Source organism: Micropterus salmoides, unplaced genomic scaffold, assembly GCF_014851395.1.
Source record: "Micropterus salmoides isolate LMB-PRFRI ecotype aquatic unplaced genomic scaffold, ASM1485139v1 Ms_hic_scaffold_11, whole genome shotgun sequence".
Lineage (NCBI taxonomy): Eukaryota > Metazoa > Chordata > Actinopteri > Centrarchiformes > Centrarchidae > Micropterus > Micropterus salmoides.
In genome coordinates, this window is record NW_024040152.1 from 21,099,743 (window position 1) to 21,109,950 (window position 10,208).

At 39.7% G+C, this 10,208-nt stretch overlaps 1 protein-coding gene across 2 annotated transcripts; it reads left to right on the forward strand.

Annotated features, from left to right (window-relative positions):
* Positions 1 to 407: 407 nt before the first annotated feature.
* Positions 408 to 9,400, forward strand: rcc1 (regulator of chromosome condensation 1). Of its 2 annotated transcripts, XM_038711796.1 has the most exons (11): positions 408 to 503; positions 1,417 to 1,517; positions 1,905 to 2,001; positions 2,669 to 2,856; positions 2,972 to 3,151; positions 6,607 to 6,703; positions 6,796 to 6,918; positions 7,083 to 7,223; positions 7,391 to 7,510; positions 8,366 to 8,518; positions 8,692 to 9,400. In XM_038711796.1, exons 3-11 carry the CDS (start codon positions 1,923 to 1,925, stop codon positions 8,865 to 8,867), a joined length of 1,257 nt encoding a protein of 418 aa, XP_038567724.1. In that variant the 5' UTR covers positions 408 to 503; positions 1,417 to 1,517; positions 1,905 to 1,922; the 3' UTR covers positions 8,868 to 9,400. The 2 variants fall into 2 exon arrangements, with proteins under 2 accessions (XP_038567724.1, XP_038567725.1); XM_038711797.1 differs by lacking the exon at positions 1,417 to 1,517 and having other exon boundaries at positions 414 to 503.
* Positions 9,401 to 10,208: the final 808 nt, after the last annotated feature.

Genomic DNA, 10,208 nt, shown 5'->3' on the forward strand with positions numbered 1-10,208 from the left:
TTCAAAATAGGTAAACATAACACAGGCAGGTGTGAATATTGTGTGCAACAAGAGACAGTCGAACACATCATGGTACACTGTCAGAAGTATGAGGAAAAAAGAAGGGAAATGATCCAAAAGGAAAAGAATACATTTTGATTTAATAGAAATTCTTAGAAAGAACTCAAGAGATAAGTGCTATGGAATGATTGAGAGGATCTGAGTTTTGTATTATTTTCATTTATTTGGTTGGTTTAGTTTGATTTTGGTGTGTTTGGTCTAATGGTACTACCACCACCACAGAAGCAGTAGTCATTCTGAGCCACACTCCATAGCCTACCAGTTGGTGGCGGTAATGCGCCATTTCGCGTTTGCCAACCGCCAGTAAAATTCCATAGAAGAAGAAGAAGTAAGGACGCGGGGTTTCCAAAGAACGTAAGGTACGTAAGGTACGTAACTCAAGACCGGGAACAGGCTGTGCACGTTCACTTTTGGACAAACTGCAAACTTCTACATAATCACAGGTTAGTAAATGATCGGCTCCTTAACTGTCCAGATGGAGAGGACAAGCAATTATAAACGCTACTTTAGCAATATCTATGCAGTTCATTCATATTATTGTTCATTCACTCTCGAATGTCATTCTAACGGTGCTAACTAGTTAGCTCAGGCTATCAAACAGCTCTGAACGTCAGGCAGTGTCCGCTAGCTACACTTTAATGCTAGCCAAACAACATTTGATATATGGTTAAAGACGTGATTTTACATTATATTTCTGTATTGGTAGGCAGACGCGTCACGTTTATTTTAAAGAATTAACGTTTGACTGAAGCTCAGCCATGTCCGGTAACCTATCTAACTTAATGTTAGCAAGGACACATGGGTAACGTTGCTGCCAACGTTAGGTAATGCTGCTTATTTTAAACTACGGTAACGGTATGGATGTAGCTCATGTTAAATATCAAAGCATATCTCTAGACATGTCCTTACAAAAGGTTTGTGTCTATCATAGTCTTTGGCTGTGCCTGAGTGGGACTCCAGTTTAAATGGTAACTTAACGTAGTGTCCTAACTTTGCGGACGTTTATTTCATATCAGCATGGGGGCAGCAGGAGGAAGCACAGCTGTCTGTCGGGTGGAAGAACCGGACACTGTACCAACCATTGAAATTACTCTCCGACAGCTGTTCAACCCCAGCAACTCCTGGCTAAGATTACGACCAAAATAAAGAGTGATTGTGTCTATCGATCAGCTGCGTTTATGGAAAATGAACATATTGCTTACAGCAGGTGTACTTCACACTCCAAGCACCACAGCGTCAAACAAGGTCCCATGCAGGAGAGAGACCATGGTTGTCATAAACCACTCTCATTTATCCCATGATGTAGTGTCTATCCAGGTCCTTTTTTAACTCTAACACAACTTTTTCTTTGTGCAGACATTGACGTGTCACCAGGAAAAGCATTTGTGATGGTTCTGTTCTGCTGTAAAGTCCCAGTTTGCCACTAGTGTTTGTTGAGACTGGTCCAGTGATTTTAGGTTAGTTATGTTGTATTTTTGAGACTTTTGTGGCTTCAAACAACTAACCTGTTAATACCCTTTTGGTCACTTTCAGCTTGCAGCCCGTGTTTCCCTTTTACATTTGTAGTTTTTGTGACCAATGGATCTGCAATTCAGTCACTGTTAATTTAGTTATTTTTCCTGCACTCAACAGCCTCATTTTGTTTTAAAGGCTCTGTAATCAAAGTGCAAATTGTTAATAAGCTGTTGCATACACTTATCTAATTTGAGTAAGCTTTGCCGCTGCATTTGTAATTGTGGTGTACTTACTAATAAACACCATTTCATGTAGTGCTCAGCACAGCTCAGTGACTTTAACCAATGGTAGGTTATTAAAATCATTCTTCTCTTTTGTTTGTCCCAAAGTCCTTAAGTTTTGCAGTCATGCCTGGTAAAAAATCCACCACCAAGAGGAAGTCTGATGCTATTGTGAAGGATCATAGAGACATCAAGAAAGTGAAAGGTAAATCACTGACCATTTAAAAAAAAAAAAAAAAAAAAAAAAAAGGTTTAATATAGACAAACAGATTGGACCACACCCATGCCTCGGGTTAGTGACAACAAAACCATGTTGTTTATGTCTTTGTATGTTTTTATATGTCGTTATCCTGGAAAAAAAAGCAGACATGAGAATGAGACTTATTTTGAACATACACTATAGATGTCATTTCAATCTTGAAGAACAAAATCAAATTGCTGTTACAATACGCACCCAGTTTGTGCAAGGATAGCATGTGTGTGTGTGTGTTTGTGTGTAACATCGGTATAACTTTACAGGACAACAGAACCAGCAATAATGATTCTGTTAAGTCCCAGTTTGCCAGTAGGCATCGCAACCTTGTGGCATTAAGCAACTATCCTGTCAAGTGTCATTTTATTCCTGTTCGTAACTTTCTGCTTGTAACCACTACTTCCATTTTACATTTGTAGTTTTGGGGACCAATGGATCTGCAGTTTAGGCACTGTTAATTTAATTTATTCTGGACTCAGTTTTCTGATTTAAGAGCGTTTAAAGCAAAATGCTGATTGATTGGTAAACTGACAATTTCCAAATTTAAGGTAGCTTAGCAGCTGCATTTGTAATTATGAAAGAATTTTTTCTAATAAACATGTGATTATGTGTGTAACAGTTACCCACAGAAGTCATGGCAAGGAGGCAGGCCAGGTTCTTGTTGTCGGTCAGGGTGATGTTGGGCAGTTGGGACTAGGCGAGGACATCATTGAGAGGAAAAAGCCGGCCCTCGTGTCCCTGCCAGAGAAAATTGTGCAAGTGACAGCTGGAGGCATGCACACTGTGTGCCTCAGTGACACTGGCCATGTAAGCATCTGTCTTATTAACACTTTAACTATGGATCTTGAGTTTCCCAGATAAACGGCTATGTTTTTTTTTTGTTGTTGTTTTTTGTTTGTTTGTTTTTTTCTTTCTTTTTTAGGTCTATACTTTTGGCTGTAACGACGAAGGGGCCCTTGGTCGGGACACAACAGAAGAGGGGTCTGAGATGGTTCCAAGAAAGGTGACACTGGAGGAGAAGGTGGTCCAGGTGTCGGCAGGGGACAGCCACACTGCTGCACTCACAGAGGATGGTACAGTGTACCTATGGGGCTCCTTCAGGGTTAGTTACTTGCTGTTATCAGACACATAGGCCTGTGCTTGGTTGTGTGTGAAAGGGATCTTCCCTACATCTATTCAATAAGGGTTTTTTGTAACCTTTTTCAATCTTTACAAACACTACGTATAAGCACCAGTAGTTGTCCTGTACTCACCTTGCACATACACCTGACTATCACAAACTGTCAACTGACGGGTCTCAAAGTAATTTTTGAATCTCTACTTGACAACTGTGAACAGCCAACTCATTAGTGTCTTTTGGTACAACAGACCACTGAACAAGACGGTTTTAGGCAACCAAAATGTTAAAATTAACTAACTGAAAACACACTGAAAGCGTCTATCCTGATTGACAGGTCGCTGTGTAGTATAGTGCATGCCCTGTTTTACCATCTATTTTACGCTAAAAGGGACCATCATTTATAAAATAAACATCATCGGATGGTGTTGAAGAAGACTTAAATCTAACGATTGAAAGAAACTCATAAGGGAAGTGTTTACTGATGCAATAAATCGAGTAGGGCTGCAGCTAACGAGGATTTTTGTACTCCCAACCAGGCCGAGAACAACAAACGCACGTGTATACATTTACAGCTGAGGATTGCGGCTTACTTTTTCTAGTCTTCAACTCAACAATCTATCATGGTTTCAGTTAAATGCTAAAGTTGCTGTTACTGTTAACTTGTCTTAAATGTGCCTTACTTCTAATGGCCAGAAGCAGGTGACTCACCTGGTTGCAAAAAGTCAGATTGTATGTAAGCTTATGAGAAAATGACCCTACTTCTCACTTGGCTGATACGATTCATTGATTAATTCGATTACTAAAAAGCATTGACACAAATTCTTTGCATCTATGCTTCGTTTAATCGATATAACACACTGTTTCACACGAACATTCATTACTGTCGAACTTTGCGTTTACGCTGTGTGAACACGACGTGATTATGATGGCGCTGTTTGCAAAGTGGAGGAAGAGAGAAAATAGTGAGGGACGAAGAAGAAAGTGTCCAAAGTATGGGGTTACTTAAAGCTAAATGAAAACAACAACTGTTACAGTCTGTCCACCGTAAAATTAAACTTATGTGGCCTACCACAACAGCACGACGGCATCTGATCAGAAAGCACATGGTCTGTCATCCATCCATATGACACATTCATTAACGTAAAGATTTCACACACAGTGATGGATCAAGGACTGGATCAAGTGTGTGAAATCTTTAAGTTAATGAATGTGTCTCATCCTGCTCCTCCCCCTCCATCTTACCCTGGTGCAACACACCATACAGCAAAAAAAATCTAGATTTAGTGGTTAATTGTTTTCCAGCACACAGATGACCCTAACCCTAATGTCAACCTTTATTAAATAAAATAAACCCAAACTTGACTTTTAGTTGACTGAAAGCCTGGGCATTTAAGTCTTAGTCAAAGAATTAACTATTAGTTAACTATCACTTTAGTAACTATTAAAGTAACTAAAGTAACTATTTTAGTATAGTTTTAGTGAAAACCATCATGCATACTACTGCTGGACTGAGTAGTTTTAAGTTAGCTGTTTTATGTTTGTAATGTGTTTGTTCAAAGCACAGCGATATATGTTGGTTATTTTGTGCTGATTTATGGCTTTAACCATTAGTGAGGTGGCTGTATTGTCCTATGGGTCCACAAACCTTTTCCTTTTTCTTCTTGATGAGAGAGATTATCATGAATTTTTTTAAAACTACATTTTAGTCTTTTTTCAAAAACATTGAATGTTAATATAGTCACAGTTTGTCTGTCATCTTATCGTCTCATCTTAGTGATGGGGGGGGGGTTGTTGATGAACATATTTAGTCATAGTGGTCGTTAATGACATTAACATTATAACCCAGCATTAAAAGCAACCACATTCATCTTGCCTGCTACACATCCGGCCATCAGTTTCCTTTCCTCTTAACCCTGCAGGCCTATTCCCTAGTGGCGTGTCTCTCTTTCCTCAGATGTCTTTAATTGCCTCTGCTGAAGATATGTTCTTCCCATAGGCTGACCTTTTCAACTTTTTCTCATGTCCTCTCGTCTTTTTGATCTCTGTAATCTCCCCCTTCATGTGGCAACATGACCATGTCACATGCTTCACACATTGTAACTCATTAGAGAGCAAAGTAAAGACATTTAAAAACAGAACTTGATGATCCTTCGTTGTGCCATTCGTAATCACTTATTAGTCCTTTTCTGTTTTAAAACCAAAATGGAAAAACAAAACAGTTGCGGTTTGTTCTATGACTGGTGTTGTATCCCTACTGGTTTTCAAACTGGCTGCTGTAAATGTGCGCCTGTTTGCAACAGCAGTGGTCAGCGTCAGGCTTCATTCAACCAGAGGGAATGATCCACCAACCCTCCGCAGTACACCTCTGCCTCTCTGGTAGACCTACTATGGGTTGTGTTGCCATTGGAACCGGCGTAGTGGACGGTGCGTGGTACTTCCCTCTAGCTAGATGAAGTCCGATGCTCACGTTTTACGCATAGCCTAATCCATGTGTTACTGCAACTCTTCGCAGCACTGCCCAACTTTCAAAATTCTTCCATCTCAGAAGACAATAAAGATCTGGTCGAAACAGTGTAGACAGACTAAACTAAAACTCCCCGAACCTTTTAATCCGTGTATGAATCGTTCATTTACAGCTCGCCGATTTAACTAATTAGTTAGTTTTTGGTTTTAAAACAGAAAAAACAAGTTTGAATATTTTCTGCATGTGCATTATACATCCCATCAACTAATCTACTAATCCATTCAGAAGGAATCTGGCAAATAAAATGCTTCTTGCTTTAATCATCTATCACTATATTCTGTAGTCGTCTTTCCTGAGTTCGCTCACACTTGGATTTCTACTTCCACTCAGTTTTTTAAATTTATTTTTTTAATCTAAAAGTGATCAAGTACATCAAGTTAAAACGAAAGTTCTGTCACCAAAAAACATGTAATGGAGCTGGCCCAACAAGAATGAAGTAATTGTTTGAAAGACTTTTAATTAACCTGGATTTCCAGGTAGGGTGGTTTTTTTTTTTTTTTTTGTTTTTTTAATTGCTCAATTCAGTTTGGTTGGCAAAGCTGTGGAGTGGACAGACCAAACAACACTGTCGTGTGTGTGTGTGTGTGTGTTGATCACAAACTACATTAGTAGTAAGTAAATAGAGATACTTGAGATCTGAGTAGCTAATTAACGGTGGAAGCATTTGCAAATAATGTACTGCTTGACTGAGCTCTGTTGTTAATTGAAGCCTTTGGGAGGAAATTTGGTTTTAACTAATCCAAAAAAAGAAATTTACTCAACGTTCCCAGTTTTTGTCAGGTTTCATTATATGAAACAAAAGGCTAGTTTCCAAAATGGTCCCATTTACAGCCATGCTATACTTTTCATAAACCAAAACAGCACTGCGGATCTCTCTGTTAACCATTAATATGCTGAACCCTTTTGCTCCCAGGATAACAGTGGTGTTATAGGTCTTCTGGAGCCCATGAAAATATCTTCTGTTCCAGTCAAAATCCCCATGATAGAACCTGTTGTAAAAATTGTGTCAGGTAAGAAACCTTCTTTATTTCTTTGCTGTTTGCACTCTGCATATTAACTTCTAACAATGTTTCTGTTTTATTTTCATGAATCCTTTTAATAGGTAACGACCACCTGATACTGGTTACACTGGAGGGAAGTCTTTACTCATCAGGAAATGCAGAGCAGGGGCAGCTGGGAAGAGTGCCTGAGCATTTTTCAGACAGAGGAGGCAGGAAAGGCCTCGGTAAGTAATTGTCTTACTTTGAGCGCTCGCTGTCAACTGGAATAAAAGCGTACTCGAATTTACATCTCTGATTTCTGATTACATTAACAACAGGTATTTTCATCACTTCTGTGTAATTTATATTACTGTCGTGTTGTGGCTGACTCTTTGACTTCTGATTTCAGGCCGGTTGCTGGTACCGCAGATGGTACATGTCAAAGGGAAAGTTCACTTCATAGATGCCTTCTGTGGGGCATACTTCACCTTCGCTGTTTCAAGAGAGGGACATGTTTATGGATTTGGCCTCTCCAACTATCACCAGCTGGGTTAGTATGGAACATCAGAATTTTACATTTGATGATGTGAATTGGTCCAATTTGTGTCATAGCTTTAACTAGTAATATCTGACTTTGCTTTAAGGTTAGCATTAGCATCAGCCATCATGAAGTGTTTTATTTGTTCTCACTCTTTTTTATATTCTTTGTCTGTTCAGGCACTAAAAGCATGAAGACCTGTTTTGTCCCAATAAAACTGACATGCTTCAAGAACTCTACCACTTCCTGGGTGGACTTCTCCGGAGGACAACATCACACAATCTGCCTCGATGCTGAAGGTAAGCTCCATTTAATTGTGCTGTCAGGCCGTGTCTGATAAAACTATGTTAAAACTGAACAAGTATGCTTATCAGACTTTGTGATCCCATCAAGACTGATGTTACAACTCAGTGTGTTAGACAACTGCAACACAAACATCTCCTGTGTGCTCTACAGATTATACTAACGTGCAGCTCCACGACACCCAGAGATTCAGCACTGTTTATTATTTCATTGTTTGTTAAGAAATCCAATGCTAGTAGGCACAAATGACCTGCGGGCCCAATTGGTTCGGAGGGATGGCACCCTATACAGTCTGTCTGATGATAACCGCTCATACTCTCCAAATAGGGGATGTGATACATCTCTAATAATTGCCTGCCCCTTCCTCACCAATCGGGATTTGCAGATCGTCGTCATGTTAGTTTGCTGTTCTCTGGCAATCTTACTGGACATATTAACTATCTTATGCAGTTTATTTTTATTATTCACTGACAATGTAAAATACCAGGCAATGGAACAAAAAGTTAATATGCTTTCCACAAAAGAGCAATAGAAGAGGACCAATATAACTCTTTCCACACCAAACAGTCTCAGTTTCCGCATAAAATATAGACTCCACAACCCTATTGACAGACCACATTTGTTTGTAAACAGTATAACCCAAACCCTGAGTGAAAACTGTTTGGAAAAGAAAGTCGATACATAAAACAACATATCAGGCATTGCCAGGTAATGCCATAAACAATGTCAAGATATTAAAACACAAAAGACACATGTCCTAACAACCTCTGGTTGGGAAGCTGTTTTACAAGTCAATGACACCTGTTTGTCAAACAAACAATGAATGGATCCCTTTTCTCTTCATCTTTTAGGACAGGTATATAGCCTGGGCAGAGCTGAGTATGGGCGTCTCGGTCTGGGCAAAGGGGTTGAAGAGAAGAGTGAGCCCACGCCTGTGTCGGGGATAGAGCTGGCGTGCGGAGTGGCATGTGGGGCGTCTGTCAGCTACGCTGTCACCAGAGAAGGTGAGAAACAAAGCAAAAACAACAGAGGATTGTTATATTGCTTTTTTAAAACAGGTTATGTTCTGCTAGCTTATATGAATTGTAACACAACTGCATTTGTCTAATGTTTGCAAAGAGCCAAGAAGGTAAAAAAGGATGCTCACCCCGCTAACTGTTGGCTGTGCTTACTCCAGGATCTGTGTACGCCTGGGGCATGGGCACCAACATGCAGCTTGGCACAGGAACGGAAGAGGATGAGTGGAGCCCTGTAAAGATGACTGGCAAGCAGCTGGAGAACCGCACAGTACTGATGGCCTCCAGTGGAGGGCAGCACACCGTCCTTTTGGTCAAAGACAAGCAGGAGAGCTGATGTTCATCTCAGGCAGGGAATGATGGGGGAATCTTTTGATCTGTTTCGAGGTGGGGCCTTGTTTACGATGCCTAAATCTGGGGATGGGGCTTAATGTAAATGTGACTGCCTGTGTCGAGCTGAGGAAGTGTGGCAGGTGCAGGGCCCTTTTTATGAGAACTCTTCTCCTGGTGTGGGGACAAATGTTTTGTTTTTTTTCTTTTAAATCTAGTTTTTGATGTTCTTTTCATTAAAAGTCATTAGTGTGACTGTAAATGTGATGTTTGTGAATGTGACTGTTTGCATGTAGATAAAGGAAATGAGAGTGCAAGCCTTTTAATGTATTCCCCACACGATAGTCTTTTAAAGTGTTTTTTTTTCTTTGCTTTAAAGAAATAATTTCACTGACCCTGATTCAGACAGGACATTTATACTCCATGAGTTTAATACGTGAGACTACTGTTCATTTTACCTATGGCACACACAATTGCATCATACTGTATCCTGCATTTTGTTGCTTTTCCTGTCTGAAAATAAAGATTACATTTTAAGTATTTAAGCCTTTTCTCATCCAGTAGGACTGCTGCAGCTAACGATGATTTTAGTACTCGAAGCTTCTATAGATTATTTCATTGATGCATCGTTTATGAAGTACTTTTGCTTGGCGGCAGCTCCCCAGATCAACACCATACCTCAGGAGACTGACCACATTTCACAGTTGGTCAAACACTTGACTCAAAGGTCAAAATAGGTTTTTAGCCTTAATTTAAGAGAGGGTTAGGCGATTCCAGATTTCACACATGTTGACTGGGGCGACACAATAAGTAACCAGTAACTGGCAGAGCACAGGTTTTCCTCCATCTCGTCCATTATGCCTTTTGTTTCCTGCCACGTACAGAATTTCCAGTGTCATTGGCGTCAGTTGAATGCAAACAACGTGTTGATCCTGTGAGTGAGTAAGTTTCACCTACAGCTCAGACTCTTGGCTTCTAAAAATGCCAGGAGAAATCAAGCAACACCTTTTGTGCAGCTATACTCTAAGAATCAGTCTTATAGTAATCAAGTACATCTATGACAATCCTTCATTAATCAGTTCAACAATATATATTGACTGGAATCATACGTATCATCAAAATAGTAATAACTAATTTTGCCAAAAACTACACTTGACCTTTTATTTTCACTACACATTAGTCTAGACAGACATGGATGTAACCTGCAAAATAAATGGTTAGTGAAAACCTACAACCACAGGACGGTAATTCTAGTTTTGATTTATTTTCCATTCAAAAATACTGAACATTTGCTGGTTTGAGCTTCTCAGATGTGAGGATTTGCTGCTTTTCTTTGTCTTGTGGTAGT

What these genes read in the sequence shown, in the direction of transcription:
- rcc1 (XM_038711796.1), top strand. Translation starts at nt 1,923, where the DNA reads ATGCCTGGTAAAAAATCCACCACCAAGAGGAAGTCTGATGCTATTGTG. An exon ending in AGACATCAAGAAAGTGAAAG is followed by an intron (nt 2,002 to 2,668) that starts GTAAATCACTGA and finishes TGTGTGTAACAG; the next exon opens with TTACCCACAGAAGTCATGGC. An exon ending in AATCTGCCTCGATGCTGAAG is followed by an intron (nt 7,511 to 8,365) that starts GTAAGCTCCATT and finishes TTCATCTTTTAG; the next exon opens with GACAGGTATATAGCCTGGGC.